Source organism: Chelonia mydas, chromosome 3 (assembly GCF_015237465.2).
Source record: "Chelonia mydas isolate rCheMyd1 chromosome 3, rCheMyd1.pri.v2, whole genome shotgun sequence".
NCBI classification, from domain to species: domain Eukaryota; kingdom Metazoa; phylum Chordata; order Testudines; family Cheloniidae; genus Chelonia; species Chelonia mydas.
In genome coordinates, this window is record NC_057851.1 from 172,775,320 (window position 1) to 172,792,563 (window position 17,244).

General features: G+C 42.1%; 1 protein-coding gene across 4 annotated transcripts in view; it reads left to right on the plus strand.

Moving 5' to 3' along the window:
- Positions 1-17,244, plus strand: part of PSME4 (proteasome activator subunit 4) — a 209,455-nt gene that overhangs the window by 104,668 nt on the left and 87,543 nt on the right. For all 4 annotated transcript variants that reach the window (XM_037895876.2, XM_037895877.2, XM_037895875.2 and 1 more), the window contains 4 exons: positions 10,226-10,281; positions 13,377-13,433; positions 13,704-13,759; positions 13,842-13,940. In XM_037895876.2, the coding sequence (XP_037751804.1) occupies positions 10,226-10,281; positions 13,377-13,433; positions 13,704-13,759; positions 13,842-13,940 (268 nt within the window). The remainder of the gene's footprint in view (positions 1-10,225; positions 10,282-13,376; positions 13,434-13,703; positions 13,760-13,841; positions 13,941-17,244) is intronic.

The window sequence follows — 17,244 nt, forward strand, 5'->3', positions numbered from 1 at the left end:
CGGACCTTACCCTTTCCCTCAGGGTCCCAGCATAAAATTCCCTCCTGCTGCAGGCAAATACTTTAACCTGAGCTACATGGAAAAAAGCATTACCAAGGAGCAGGTCAAATAGGAGGTGTTCCATTACCTCCATAGTCAACACACTTCACAAACCACATGGATTTTAGCTTGTGGTATGAGGAATCTGTTTTTGCCTACCCCCACAATCCTCTGCCATTTGGCCAAGCAACATATTGGCCTTTGGGACCGCCCTCTGTTTAACCAGAGAGATCTGGGTCCCTGTATCCCTCTGCCCCAAGTATTCTCTGCCATCAATTTGGACAGCCTTAACATACTCCATATCTGGTTCTTCAGAGGCTAACCTCGCAGAACCAATATGATAGGTTTCAATTGCTTGGGGGGTTTCTGTGTTGAGGACAGCAGAACTAACATGAGGTATTGGTTGCCTGCTTCCTCCTAGCACAGGGCATTTATTCATCAGGTGATCAGTGGAATTACACTGGTAGCACCTTTTGGGCTCTTCTACTTTTACAGGAGATTTGGGATGAGGGCAAGAGAAATGTTTTTGGGCAAGAGAATGTTTATGGTCCCACGCCCTTTCTCTCTTCCCAGGGGCAAAATGGGATCCTCCCTTCCCACCAGTTTTAAACCCCTCTTTCTGTGGCCTGCCCTCAATAGACGCCTGATTCTGTTTGAAGGCATCAGCTAAAAAAGCCATCTTATTCACAGACGTTACATCTTTGTCCTATAGACTCTGCTTTATATCAGCCTTACATATGCTTAGGAAATACACATGAGCAGCAAGATCTAACATTCCTTCAAAACTTGCCACGTCTTTACACCTCACCCATTTTCCCAACAAATCTTTCATTTTGTTTACATATTCCCCATTACTCATACCAATATGCCTTTTAAGATTCCTAAATTTAACTCTGTATGTTTCGAGGATAATCTGAAAACTTCGCAAAACAGTATCTTTAAATTTACAATAGTTTAAAGCATCTTCAATAGGCATTCCATTGAATACATTTCAAGCTTTACCAGTTAATTTTGCAATCAGGGTAGGAACTCTCTTATCATTGGGGATTTCATTTTTACACACAGCGTTTCAAAGGTAGTCAGATATTCAACAATATCATCGTCTTCACTGTATGCAAGACATAAGTGTTCCCATTTGTGGATGTTTGGAGTGATGGGAGTCATTGGGGTCCGGGGGTTCTGGTTCTGCTCCTCTAGCAAGTCCAGTTGGTGTTTATGCTCGCGCTCTCTCTCTTTCTTCCATGGTCCTTCTGTGGGCAGCCTCCTCCCTGGCTGCCTCTGCCTCCATAGCCCTTCTGTGGGCAGCCTCCTCTTTAGCTGCCTCTTTTTCTTCTCTCTCTCTCATATCTCCAATTCTTTCAGTTGTAATAAACTCTGGTGCTTCCACTCTTTTTCTGCAATCTGCAGCCTAAAAAGCTCCAACTTTGAAATTGCTTCACTGCTTCCACTCATTTTCCTTCTTTCCTGTTCTTACTTCCCTTTCCCGAAATAAGCAAACAGAAAACAACAAAACTGTGACCTCCTACTGACTGTTGTTAGCCACTGCACTTAAGACTCACTTAAAATCACAAATATCAGTGCTTAAAGTGTGAGCTTCACTTGGAGTAACAAGCTGTACATACACCCTGCTCGCTGCGCCACTGTGACGTTCCCCTCTGGTGTTATCTGGACCGGTGATCTGCTAGGTCACTCCAATCCTGGACTCTGTGAGGCAGCCTTATCCTGCTCTGCTGTGAGAACCCCCACTCCTGGGCTGTTCACGCACAGCCTCTGGCATGTAAGCTGCTCCTTGGATTGTGCAACTGAATGACACAAGCCAATATCTCTGGTACCAGACACAACCCTAGGAACCTCCGTCTTGCAGTGTCCAGTTATGCCTACTGCACAGTGGAAGCTTGTATGAAATAAAAGTAAAATGCATTCTAAGCTGATCTTAAGACTTTCAGTGCCCTTACAAACTTAGATGCTTCTCACCACAGGCTGGTTGGTTGCTCTTCAGCCAGGCTCTCCCCTTTGATCAGCGCTTCAGTTGCTTGGTGTGGTGTCTGTAGATGTAGGTGGAAGAGAGAGAGCGAGCGAGCATGGCCAGTGTCTCTCCCTTTTATCATGTCCTTTCTTCCCTCTTGGCTTTGACCACCCACCCCTTCAGAGTCAGGTGAGCCTTACCTCATCGCAGTTCCAGACTGACCTAAGAAAGTCCCTCGAGAGTCCAAGGGTATGGCTACACTTGCAGGTGTAGAGTGCTTTGAGTTAAATCAGCCTTCGGAGAGCGTGGTAAGGAAAGTGCTGCAGTCTGTCCACACTGACGGCTTCAAGCGCACTGGCATGGCCACATCTGCGGCATTTGCAGCAGCATTGGGAGCGGTGCATTGTGGGCAACTATCCCAGCATGCAAGTGACTGCAACGTGCTTTTCAAATGGGGGTGGGGAGGTGGAGTGTGACAGGGAGTGTGTTGTGTGTATGTGGGGGGAGAGTGGGTTTTTGGGGGGCTGAGAACATGTCAGCATGCTGTCTTGTAAGTTCAGACAGCAGCAGACCCTCCTCCTCCCCCCTGCCTCTCTCTCTCACACACAGCATTCCACACTAATGGCTGCTTTGTCTTGGAGCAGATAAGCAGCCGGCTGTCAGAAACGGAGCTTGCAAATGGCATATCCGCATTCCTGCAGTGATTCAGAAACAATGACAAGAGTGGCCACTTGACTTAAGGGGATTATGGGACGTTTCTAGAGGCTGATCAGAGCACAGTAATGCAACACCTCGTTCACAATGGTGCCATGGCACTCCAGCGGGGGAGCAGCCAACGTTATTCCACTCGCCGAGGTGGAGTACCAGCAGCGCTGTAGCCGCGGAGTCAGAGAGCTCTACCTGCCTTGCCAGTGTGGATGGGTAGTGAGCTAGGGCACCTGGGGCTCCTTTATTGTGCTGTAACTCACAAGTGTAGCCAGGCCCTAACAGATTCTTTTGTTGCTGCATAGGCCAGCACCCTTTATTCCTGTGAGGCTGGGCTGGTTTTGTCCCATCCACGCCCTGATGAGGTGTGAATTGCCCCTCTGCTTCTGGAGAGTTTTTGTCTGGGCTTGTTCAGCCTCATAATTACATACACGAAGTTATAACCTATAACATTACTGTAACAATTACTATAACATCACTATAACAACCATGCTCAGTGCATCATGAGCCTTCCAAAGACACCCAACATGACAAACTTTGCATTGTATACCACACAATCATTTTACAAGGATGAACATGGGGGTGCTGGGTGTTCCCCAGAGGTACAGAGTGTCACACGGTCCCATATGTTAACTCTGGCTCTATAATCTCTTCATTTTCAACTATGTATTAGTTTGCGGCTCTCAGTAAAGGGCATGTATTTTCATATCTCTGTTCAACATGTTCATTGAAAGTACCTTAATTGCATGATGGCAGGATGCCATTTCCAGTACGAGGTGCTTTCATTTGACCTGTCCATGGCATTAAAATTTTTTGCAATGTGCCTCTCTGTGGTAGCAGCTCATCTGTGAAAGCAGGCTATTTGTATTTACCCATATTTGAACTATTGACTGCTGAATGCTGCTATTGGTGAGGATCTAGTAAGCCACATTGCTTTTACAACCACCCCTTTTTTTTCTTTTTTCAGACCTGGGACTGGTTCTGAATGTGAAAAAATTGAATCTCTGTCCCACTCTGAGAATTTTATTCATAGTCTCCATATTGGACTCTGTAGCAGAGAAAGCCTTTCTGGCAGAGGACAAATTTTTAAAAATAGTGCAATATGTTTTAAACATTCAGATTGTAAACTCAGAAAGTAATTTTCTCTCTGGATCTCATGGCTACTACTACGTATGTGAGTCCATTTGTGTGTTTCAGAATGAGTCCACTACAGCGTTGGATGTCTTAGGTCTTCAGACCAAATCAGGACAATCTTCATATTTTAGTCGGCATACCTCAAAACATTCTGGACTTATTGACAGAGTGGTCAGTCAGAGCAGTGTTCTCAGTGGTGTCCAGTTCAATCCCCCTTCATCATTGGTAAGGTTATCTTCAGATGCATCAAACAGTAGTGGGGGGAGGACACATATGAGTCATCTTATAGTTTGCAGTTATTGGGCTTATTGGGAGGGAAGATTGCACACCAACGTGTTGGGGTTAAGAGCCATTCATCTGGCCCTCAGATTGTTTCTCTCTCATTTACGTGGGAGGGTTGTGCAAATGGTAGCAGATAATTCATCAAGTCTGTATTATATCAGCAAATGGGGGTGCTTTCTCTGCTCAGCTCTGTGCAGAAGCAATCAGTTTATGGGACTGAGGTATTTTCCATGACACTTATTTGGTGGCCCTGAATTTAGCAGGAGAAAATAAGTGATTGCAGATCATCTCACCAGGGACAGTTCTCAAATGCACTAATGACCCCTGAAGGATCAGTTGATTCCGAGCATCTTTTTCCAGTTGGGCTCAATCAGATGTCAACCTGTTTGCTATAAGGTTCAACACTAAATGTCATGTATTTTGCTCAAGAGCAGGAAGGGACAGTTAATGCATCTTGGATGCTTTCCTTCTGGACTGGGGAAGCCACCATCTATAAGCTTTTTCTTCCCTTTCCATTGATCGAGAGGGTGGTAAGGAAGATATATCAGGACTGTTGGGGCTTATTCCTTCACCCACTTACTTCCCTGGTCCTTCTTGCTGAACAGAGAGCAACAATACCCGAAGTCCAAAGGTGCAAACAATTCGATGTTTATTGAGGTGAACTTCTAGCAAGCATGATTGCAGTTTCCTTCCTTAGTGTCCCCCTTCTCAGCTCTGACACCACAGAGCCTTACCTCTGACCCTGTTCCCATTCCCCCCCTTAGCAAAGCATGATTCCAATTTCCCTGCCCCCATTCTCTGTTCCCATTCTCTCCCCCCCCCCCCCCCGCTTACTTCCTGATTTGACTGCAGACTATGTAGTAAAACTTGAGTTCTCCTTAGCTATACCTTAACCAATCATTTTCCTGAAATTTAACTAACCAATCCTAACATATTGTAACATGATTATTTAACCAATTATATCTCACCACCTTAATTAGTTTACACCCAGCAAAATTAATTATATAGTAGACAGGAACAATCACAGAACCAGACATAGATTATGCAGACAAAGAATAGGGAAATGGGAACTATAATGACAAAACAATACAGAAGTGAGGATTTCACATCCCAGCTATTGATAAGTGAGTTCTTGCCAGACAGGATGCTATCAAACTAAGTTTCCTTTTACATTTTCTAGGCACTTCCCTTTCTCTGGAGGTGATAGGCATTATCAGGACAGGACTGTATTCCTAACAGCCCAATAGCACCTTATTTCAATGTGACTAGTTTGGAATGTGAGGATGTGACCCTTCGCTTCCCAGCTTATGGCTGCCTCTGCTGCTTAGCCAAAGGCCTTAGCCTAAGAACAGGGCCTCAGACTGTCACAGTAAGAGAAGGCCCTTACACCGGCAGACAGTGATTTTGATTCTTTCTTTTATACCTCTATAACTAGCTAAGTGATAAGAATACACCTAAATTCTTAAAGTCTAGACCTTTGCAGACAGGCCTGCGTATCTATATCCTAACAAGGGCAGATCAAAGATAATTCTTATTGCCCTGGTTTGGCTGCGTCAGCAGTGGTTTATGAATCTGCTTCAGCTGTCCACCAGTGTATTCATATGTTCTACTCTGTCTCCAGATTTTCCATCTTGGCAACTAGGGCAGGATTCATCATCCAGATCATCAGGCCCTTTACCTCATGTCTTGGGCAGTCAGATTTTGGCTCTGTTTAATCTTGAAAAGTCATGTTCCTCTTTGGTGTAGAATGTACCTCTTAGTTTTAGAAAGCTGTCTACCAGCTGATGTTGTTTGAAATGGTCCAGATTTGTGGCTTGGATGCGGGGAAAATCTGATTGTCCTGTCTTAGCTTCCATACCTTGTACTTTAGAATATTTCATGCACAAAAAAACTGAGGTGTTATCTAACTCATATTGGAAAGTGCATTTGGCAGTTCTTTCAGCTTACCGTATTTTGGTTGATGGTAGATCGCTATTTGTGCATAACATGGGTAAGGAGTTTATGAAGGGGTTAGCTAATATCTATCTCCCTGTTAGAAATCCTGTCCCTCCTTGGGATCTTAACTAGGTCTTATTTACACTCATGAAACAACATTTTGAACCACTGGCTGTCTATTATTTATCTCTTACGAGATAATTCATTATTTCCCTAACAGCAGTCAGAAGGGTGAGTGAATTAAATGCACTAATAGCTGATCCTCCAATTGTGTCTTTTCATAAAGATAAGGTGGTTCTTAGGCCTGATCACAGGTCTTTGACAAAAGTTGTTTCTGAATTTCACATCAGTCAGACAATTAATTTGCCAGTCTTTTCTTCAAAACTGCTTACTAATAAGGGGGAATCTGTTGTATATACTTTGGATGCAAGAAGAGCTTTTGCATATGTAATGATGCCGGTTCTGGCGGGACTCAACTGAGAGTGCCAGTTCAGAACAAATTGCTCAAAGCTGGGCAGTTACAGCCCAAGGCTGGGGTTTCTGTGCACACCAAGGCAAACCAAACCAGCCAAACAGAAAAGATTTTGGTTTTACCCCACTGGCTAACCACAAGTCACACAAGCAATTCCCTTAGACACCCCAGTTTCCCAGTATCACCACCAGTGCCACTCGTTATGGGGACAAATGGTTATGAAAACCAATACCCCAGTAAAAGAAAAAAAGTTTCTCTTGATCCCAAAGGACCAAGCCCCAGACCCAGGTCAATATACAAATCAGATCTTACCCACAAATCACGCTGTTGCCAATCCTTTAGAATCTAAAATCTAAAGGTTTATTCATAAAAGGAAAAAGATATAGATGAGAGCTAGAATTGGTTAAATGGAATCAATTACATAGAGTAATGGCAAAGTTCTTGCTTCAGACTTGCAACAGTGATAGAATAAACTGCAGGTTCAAATCAAGTCTCTGGAGTACATCCACAAGCTGGGATGGGTCTTTCAGTCCTTGGTTCAAAGCTTCAGTGTAGCAAAGTCCCTCCAGAGGTAAGAAGCAGGATTGAAGACAAGATGGAGGAGCTGCAGCAGCCTTTTATATTCTCTTGCCGTGTGGTCTTTCTTTCTTTGTTCCAGAGACAAGCTGTCTATCACATGGCATGGAAAAACCTCAGAGTTCTGTCCATAGGCATGTCCCTGCATACTTTGCTGAGTCATGAGGGGAGTCTGCCTTCTCTCAGTGGGTCAGTTGTATAGCTGATGGTCCTTAATGGGCCATCAAGCAGGCTAGGCAGAGCTGACATCAACTTGTCTGGAGTGTTCCCCAGAAGCATAGCACAAGTTTGAAATACAGACAGTGTAGAGCCAATATTCATAACTTTAACTATAAAAATGAAACACACATATAGACAGCATAATCATAACCAGCAAACCATAACCTTGTCTTAGACACCTCATTTGACCCCCTTTATACAAGATTTGGTGCCACTACAGGACTTTGGTTGCAACAATGATCTATACGGTCCCAGCTTATGTCAATAACACAGCATATTATTTAAGTAGGACTAAAAGTTTTCAAAAATCACGTAGATTATTCATGTTTTATGCTAACAGGCATGTGGGTTATACTATGTCTCCCCAGACTGTTTCTAGATGGATTAAATCATGTATTGCTGAATGTTACACATTTTCAGGAGTTCCTGTACCTACAGTGGTATGGACTTGTTCCACCAGAGCTGTGGCGGTGTCTTAAGCAAGTCCCTGTTTCAGAAATATGCAGGGCTACAACCTGGAGTTTGGACACACTTTAGTAAACATCATGCTCGCGATTTGGCTTCCAGGACTGATGCTAGATTTCGTAGAGTGGTGTTTCAGTCTCTATTCAATTAGGACTCTGTTCCCTCCTCCAGATTATTTTCAGCACTGCTGATCAAACTACCCATAAGTGGGAGTATGCAGAGCCACTCGAAGAAGAAATGAAAATCACTACTTGTAACCAAAGTTCTTTGAGATGGCTCTGCATATTCACACTTCTCACACACTCTCCACTCTTTCTCAGAGTCCTCTTGTTCTGTGTCTCTAGATTGGTGATGGAAGGAACTGAAGTGGTAGAGGCTTTTTGGCCCCCTGATATAGCCTCACCCTCAAAATGTTCGAAGATGCTGAGGGGAGATGTAAGAATGTGAGCACACTAACAGACACTGCTTGGAGAATGTTCTACCCTTAAACACCAATAGGTGGTGCAGTACCGCATAAGTGGAAATATGCAGCGCCATCTTGTAGAACTCTGGTTATAAATAAGTAATCTTCATTTCTTTAATATCGTTAATATCTTCCAAATTGGAAATATCTATTAGAGAAATGTACACATCTCTTTTTAGAAGGATATATGCTAATTAGCCAGCATTTTTCTAAAAACAGATTTTTCTGTGTAGCACCATGAGTATCTTTTTTTTTTTTTTTTTTTTTTTTAAGAGGGAACAGCTGTCTTACCTTAATGTTGGAGCTGTTCAGGAATCAATATTAGTACCCATACAAATCATTATAACTGGAGCACCCATGTTAATATCAGTTCTTTTTATAGGGAAAAATAAGTGAAAAGTTATTAGTATGGAAAGATATTTATTTTCAAGCTCTTTATTTAGTGCTATTAGAAGAAGCACAGAACGGAAAATAAAGTGAAAACTTCCTTTTTTTTTGTTTAATTGAGAGCTTTTAAAATTGAACTAAAATGTCTTCCTTTTTAATTGATTTGGGATTTTGATTAATGTGTAGATGTGAACAGTACAAAAACAATTAAATGAGTCTGTTACCTACAAGACTTTATTTTAGGATTTAGGATGTTGGGATTTTCCTGCAGTTGTTGTTGTTGACATCCCCAATACCTCACTTAATGTAATGACTGTAGCTCCCTGTTCTTTTTTAGGTTTCAGTGATATCAGTTATTGTTCTAGGGTAAATATAACCCTCAATTCTGGTCTTGGCGAGTAAACCTCTCAATCCACCAATTTAAATGTGGAGCCTTGTTTCATTTTACTGTGTTAGGACTATGTGTGCTGATGCGGGTGCTACATGTGTAAGCACTTCTTGCCAAGCAAACATCTGTAACAATAAGAGACTGATATTGTTCCTCCTCCCAGTTTTCTAACTTTTTTTGCACCATTTCCACCATTGATACAATCCTCAATTGCACAGGAAAATTATATTTAGCAGTATGGACCGTTTGGTGATACTGTTCTTCCAACATGTTAGTGCAGTATTTATGTAGCTCCTGAATTTCTTTGAAAAGTATCCTAGTGATTTTTCCTTCAGGATCTGAATCCACTTACCCTTGGTGTCTATGATGTAGCTTTAGAAACAAAACAGGAAAGAAAATGTAATGTATATTCTAATGACTTGGTCTTGCCATTAGATACATTGGCATCCAGTGTCACAGTCTGCTGTTTTATTTATGCAACCATGTACAAAACCCACATTTTACAAGGACTAAGAATGCACAGCTAAAAATTTAGAGTAGAATCAAGTCATAACCAAATCTTTATCTTGGTTAAGCTTTTCTTTATAAGAAAAAACTTGTCATGTAGATGTATTGTGCTGACAATTATGTACTTTCTTGGCATGGTTATTATTAGTAGTGGGGGCTTCAGAGACTAGCATTAACAGTTTGGCCTAGGCACATTGCACACCATTTTCTTTTTTAAAGAAAGGCCCACAGGTGTGGGGGAAAATAAGCTATTGAATTTATATATTCAGCCTTTCCTGAGACTCTTATTCAGTTCCCTGCTATCCAGTAATCTGATTCACCTGCAATTAATCCAATAAATAGCTGTATCAGTGCCACTGTCCCTCATTGTCATGCTGATGTGAACATGCATCAGAAGAAGTGAGTCATTTTGAATTCTTCTTAAATGGAACTCGTTCAAGATTTTATACTCAAGGTGTCCTTGCTTTGGTTTTCACTCTCTCAAAACAGGCAAACTACCTGACCAGTAGGTATTCCTAGCTTTCAGAATGTTAAAGATAAATAACAAATAAAATGAGTAAATTAAGCCTTCTCAGTCATCCACAAGCATTAACCTTACATTGTAAGTAGAAATTAGTTGTCAATAAAACTCATTTTCTTAGACAGATTTCCTTACCTTGTAATACAATGTATTTTGTCTTTATGCAGGGTTCCAAGTCTGGTGTCTTTGGAAGAGACAAAACTTTACACTGGTGTTAACTATGGTAGGTCAGTCCCAACTCTGTTAAATCAAGTCACGAGATAATTAATTTTGTACTCTTATTGTTAAATGCATAGCCAATTGATTTGATTACATTTATGGTTCATTGTTAAAAATGTTTGAGACCAACTAACCAAGCTTAGCCAAACTTATTATCTAAAGACAAAGCAGTGCAAAACAGAAAGGAAAGAGTTAATATGTTACCAGTCCTTCTGGGAAACAGTTGCAGCATTTAGTCCATCTTACACAGAAGCTGTGCTCCGAAATACACTCTCCAAACTTCTTATATGTATATTGTAACTTTTTATGAGCACTCTGTACATCATCCGGGACTAAAATTTACCAAATATATTTGTACCTTGTTTTTTCCGGTATCATGGTGTATCTTTCCTTATTCTGTTTTTGGACACTACATTCCAAATCAGTTGCCTGTGAAGGCACCTCCCAAGCTTGTACCAGGGCAGAGCATTCATGTGTCTTGGTTTTGACAAGTTCTGCATCCGCCTATGTGAAGTGCAGTATTGTGCTGTGCATGGTATTGTGGGATATATACCTCAGCCTGAGTGAGCAGAATGCAATTTAGCATGACTTCAAGCTAACCTTTATATAACGTTAATATAATTTGTAATACATATTGATAAGGTGTGCAATACGTATAACATATACTTCGGCTAACACTTTTGCTGTTGCTGCAGCTGCAAAGTATGTCCTGTTTGAATGCATAAGTGCTGTGTGGTCCTGGTTATTTAGGGTGGTGATCAGTCCTGTATATTTCAGAGAACCTGTCTATCTGTGTGTAGTTGGGGTGGAGTTCGAGATCAGTTGGGCCAGTAGCAGTTACAACAATTGGTACAGAAAATGGAAGGAAAACTTCAGAAAAGCCTGGCAATGCTTAGGCCATGGTGAAAAAGCCATGACTCCCAGAAGGGGAAATCGGAAGCCTTATTTATCATATTAGTAAAACATAAAATATATTCCAGAAGTTTACTAAAGGAGACAGATATTCAAACTGAATATGCTACTTACAAAAAAAAGGGCCTGATTCAGTGGTCTTTACCCACGTACATCCATTTAATTGTGTTTTCATAGTAAATGATTGGCAAGTGAGACCTGAGTCTCTGCCATGTGTACCCTGAGCTCTGAGATTGCATAGCTGTGAGGGAGAAGAGCAGCTAGTATATATGTGTCTATCATGTAGCCCAGTAGTTCATAACCTCTTTCTTTTCATGTCTCATAATTTGGGTGCTTCTCAGCTTCAGGTCATACCAATCTTTGTGCCAAGTCTTGTATTTAGCTGTCTTAGGCACCTGGGACCAACTGGGAAATATCTGTATTATTTTTTTCAATATGGTGCATGCCTATGTGTGTGTATTTATGATGGGTTACTTGCTATGGAGTTAGATCAAAAGAAGTTGTTAAAGGAACCAAGCAGGAAAGGTAAAATGGTGACTCGGATAAGAAGCCTTGAAGAAACAATGGTGAAGCTGTTAATTGGGGAATATGTTCTACCTGACTACAGCCAGGCTAAGAATGGCTTATTTTTCCCAAGTCTAAGCCTAGGATCAAAAGGAAGATAACAGATCATTAGAGAACCACGGAAAAGCGTTGAGGTTGAATGAGTTGCTAGAGGCTGCCTAGGGAGTCAGCAAGAGGTGACAGCCTGACAAGGAGACACACACAGACTGAGAGAGCACGCTGCGAGCAGGACAGTCTGCTTCTCAGAACCCAGAGATGGAGGTTAACCGGGCTGAAGAGAGTTTACAAAGGTCAAGGGAAATGTGTATAGGAAGTACGGATATCGGCATTTCACAGATGAGGAACTGAGGCGCAGAGAAACTGAGTTGCACAATGTCATGCAGGAAGCCTATAGTGTAACAGGGATTTGAGCCCAGGTCTCTTTCTTGCAGCACTTCTAAAAGGATTAACCTGGCATATGAAAGATTCTTGTCAGAGGTGAAGCTTCTCTCTTTCCTCTCTTTGAATAAAACTTTATCTCCAACCACTGTCCTCAGTGCTTGAAGGGATGGGAAGTTCTTCTCTTTCTTCCTTCTACCGTTCCCATTGCCTGGATTGGCAAAGTGCTACTTTACCGTCCCCTCCAAGCAACCAAAGAGAATAGAAACTCCATTCTTTCCCCTTCTTAATTGCCTGAAGGATAAAGTCCCACCCCTTGAGCATTCTGCTCTTCTTTCCCGCCCCAGTCAGTGTATTCTTCAGAGTTTGTGATATGATGGGCACTCTGCACCACTCTGACATTGCACAGAACCAAACTCCTATTTTGCTCTCCCTCATCTTAGGCAAAGCACTTGACCACTACTAACTCTGCCTAAGGGTATGTCTACACTGCAATAAAAGACCCGCAGCACAGCCATTACTGGCCCAAGTCAGCTGACTTGGGCTCACAAGGCTCAGGTTGCAGGGCTAAAAATTGCAGTATACATGTTTGGGCTCTGACACCCTGTGAGGGGACAGGGTCTCAGAGCCTAGGCTCTAGCCCAAGTCCAAACATCATCACTCTTTTTAGCTCAGCAGCCTGACCCCTGCGAACCTGAGTCAACTGACCTGGGCTCTGAGACTCGTTGCTGCAGGTTTTTTATTGCAGTGTATATATACCCTGAGAGGCAGAACAGAAACGTGTCCCAACCTGCATGGGACTGTAAACCATTTTTACCCCTTTGCTTGAAGAACCATTATTGTACTGATTTAGTGAACGGAGATGATGAACTTGAAAGATGTCCTATCCAGTATTTGGTCTGACAGATGGTGACTGCAACATAGGATTTCAGCATGATGTGGAAAACTGAGTGAGGTATCCCATGACTTTGTCATAGAGATGATCAGGACTGTTTCTATTAAAGGTGTATGTATATAAAAATATAATATTTTTTCCAAAGTCTTTTTATATCACCCTTATAGAGTCCCATACCTCATATGATTTGAGGTATGTAAAGAAACTCTAATCTGTTCTTAAGCTTTTGCATGTCACACTCTGAGTTTCCATTAATTATTTTTTTAGTTAAGCTTCTCTATATTTTATAACACTGTGTAACTTAGAGAATATACTTTATGTATAATGAATGTTCTTATTATCTTGTGTAGACTTATCAAGAGAGAACCACAGAGAAACCATGGCTAGGGTCATAAGGAAACTACTGCGTAAGTACATTTTTGTCTCTCATTCCTGTATTCAGTACATCTGCAAAGATTTGCTTTAAACGTTGTCAGTCTATTGTGCTTTTAAATCTAATATCAGTATTGTAGAGCAAAGCAAAGAGGCAAAATCTGTTGTCGTGAATTGTATGGCAACATAAATGACACAACGTTTTGAGCTTCACAAGTAGAGAAAATATTTCATTGAGTGTAGTTAACTCTTTGAACTGAGCTTCATATCAGATAACACACTTTTTGTTTCCATTCCAACGGTAGACTATATACTCAACAACTCAGAAGATGATACCAAGTCTTTGTTTCTAATCATAAAGGTATAATAGTAATTTTTATGTGTTTTATTTTAATTTTAATGGGTTGACTTGTTTTACATAACGTAAAACCATTTGTTTCTAGATCATTGGTGATCTCTTACAATTCCAAGGGTCTCACAAGCATGAGTTTGACTCCCGGTGGAAGAGCTTTAACTTAGTGAAGAAGTCAATGGAGAACAGGGTCAGTATCTTGTTTACGTAGTTTAGTTAGGGAAAAACAACCTTTTTAAAGTTTTAGTTTTGGCTGTTTTTTGGCCTTTACTGTCTTAATGGAACTTTGCATGCATTCCTAGTGAAATTGATATATGTTACAGTGGGCTGATGTATCATTAGAATATTTTTGTTACAATAAGTGCCTTTTTTCAAAAGGTTTCAAAGCACTGTACAAATGTTAGTTAAGCCTCATAACATCCCTTTTTATGTACTGAATATTGATACTATTAATGATAGATCTTTTGTTAATTTGCTAGTCACTAAGAAACTACATGCTGGGATTTTTTATTTTTGGTGACTTATCTGCATTGCAATAATACTGTCCTTGGATATTAAATTGCTGCTATTGCTAGCACTTGTGAAGCACTTACGATGTTAGAACCATAGATGCCAATTAAGTTGAGAAGCATATAGGAACCAAACTCTTCTCCCTTAGTTTAAATAATATTTAGCACTTCTCATCAATAGATCTCCAAACACTTCTCAAAAGTGGGTAAACATTAATATCTACTTCTTGCAGGTTGAGAAATTGAGACATGGAGAGTTTAAATGAGTTGCCCAATGTTATGAGAAGTGAAATCTAGATTATTGAACATGGCTGCTGAGGTAGAGAGCAGAGAAGGCCATCTTTGAGGTAGTTAGGTCTTCACGCATTTAAAGCAATAAAGATAAGGACCAAGATCTTACATTAGGCCAGCAGCAAATGTACAGCATGATCATTAATGAGAATGTGCTCTTGTCAGTCAAGTCCCCATAGACACCCACACCAGTAGCATGTTGCTACTGCATGTTAAACCATCTGTAGGTTGCATCTCGTCTTCTGCTTTAGTTCATGAGAGAGCATCCTGAAATGTCTTAAGGAGATATTGTTTTGAGGTGGCAAAAGTGTTAGATAGCAGTATGTGACAGATTTGGAAGTTTCCTTGGAAAACCATGTTGAATTAAGTTTAAATATTTTGGAGTCCATTGTATTAAAGGGAAAGATTATTGTGGGCCTGCGTGGTCATAGAACTATCTTGAACAATGTGGCAAACAAGAATGATCTTTTGGGACAATATCTATGAAGTGGAACCCCTGGGAAATAGCTTGGGGGAGATGAATGCAAATGTCCTCCGCCGATTATGCAGAAACCAAGAGTTTTGAAGCTATGCCCTGAGGAGAGAACCATTATCTGCTCCCAAAGATTGAGATCAGAGGCTCAATCTGTATAAAGAAACAGGTTGATCTGCACAATTGGGGTGCTTGTTCTGAGCTGAGGCTGTTATGAACTTGAAGCCACAGAAAAAACTTTTTGGTGAGGTTTGAAAGATTAACTTTGATTGGAGCCCCTCCTGGCGTTGGGAGGGAGGGTAAACTAATAAGCATGCACATAGGTTCTTTTATTGTTTTTAATATATTTTCTCTATACTGCTTTCACCTTAAGAATAGGTGTGCTTGCTTAGAAATGTCTGTGTGCTAACTTATAACCATGATCAGTTATGCTATTTATAGCCTCTGAGTAGAAAGCAAAATGCGGACACAGGCGTGTCTACGTAGTCTGGCTTGCTGGGGAATTCACAGTGTAGGCAGGAAACTGTGCAGCCTGGAAAATCCCCTGGTCAAGAGGAAGAGAGATTCAGGTCTTGACCCAATAAAGATTACTGCTCAGGATCCGTGAACCTAGAGTGGGTGCCTTTGCTGGACCGCAGAAGGGAAATACAGGTGCAGTTGCCCCAAACTGTGACACAGTAGTTAAATCTGTATTCGAGTGTGTAGTCTCCTAACTCGCCCAAGGCCTTTCCAACCACTACAGCTATTTCTGTGTTTGAGTAGTGAAGTATTCACCAGGAACCTGAGATTACATGCTACCTTGATAACTGGGGTTGGGGGCAAATGCACTCAACAGAGGATAAAATCATAGTTTTATTAGTTCTACAAGAATTCCCCTTTCTTGGATTCCCCTTCCTATCAACCGTCACTGCTACTTCCACTGGATTCGGTTAGAGCCAGCTGTTCTTCATCCCGAAAGTGACTCTTTTTCATCCACTTTGTCTCAGTTTAGTTAGTCTCAGTTTAGGTAGGTCTACAGGATGCTGCGGGGGGAAAGGGTTCTCCCCCTGTGGTCACTGGCACTACCAGCTGCTGTGGCTGACCATGGCAAATCCCTGGGCTTTAAGAACTGCCCACTCTGTCATGCCTCTGAACAATGAACACACCGTGTTCTGTCTCAGTTAGGGACTTGTTCTGGAACTCTGTAAAAACTGTAGGTACTTTTCAGAGTGGACCCAGCAATCAAGGGTTGTCTGATGAAGCAGTGATAAGGCCAATCTCTGACCTCAGACTTTAGGCGCCTGGATCCTCAGGAGACTGCTGGCTGTTGAAAACTGCCCTGGCTTCATCATCAAAGCCAGCCAAATGCTCACTCAGTCCTCTGGCTTCCTCATCTGGGAAGGAGAGAAATGGATCAGACTCAGAGTGCAGAGGTGAAGATCATCCCCCTCCCTGGAATCCGACTTCAAGGTTGCATAAGACTGCTGTGCATATGGACATTAAGGGTGTCTCAAAACTTAGGAAAAGTTCCCTAAGCATGAGAACTCGTACCAGCTGAGTGGACCTAGCCATAATAGAGGTCTCACCTGATGCTGTCGTGGCTGTTTTAGCCTTCTCATTACTGAGGTAGTCAGGAAGAAAGATAGCCCAGTACTGGATAGAAGCCTGACTGCGGTGCTGGTCATTCTATTGCCCCCAGCACCAGCTCCAGTGCAGTTACTGCCACACCAATCTGTTGGTGATCAAGCACTTTGGGCCATGCTGACATGGCTGACACCTGTGCGGCTACTGCAGCTGCATTCACACTGATGCTGTCCAGATTTCTGGGCCCAGTGACTTTGATACTTCCACTATTTGGTCAGGTTCCCCTTAGACCCACGGGTTGAGCACCATCCTTCCCAAAGGACTGATTCTGACTCAAAGGAAAGCCATTAGCCATCCCTGGTCAGGTCCTGCTACCCAGCGGTATCAACCTCATCTGGGGGATAAGAGACATGTCCCTGTGGTGGAGGGCGGAACCAACCCAGCCCAGTACTGGGATCACTGAGACCACACATTGTGGGGCCTGGTGCTATATGATCATGGCATGTGGACCCCCTGGGGACTGCAGTACTATCCAGGACCAGCCTCTCCACCACACTCATGAGGCAAATAATCACCCCTGTGCCAAAGACTGGACCTGTCCCTGCAGAATCCCTGGGACCAGGAGTAGGCGGCTCCAGTGGATCAGATCCAGAGCAAGG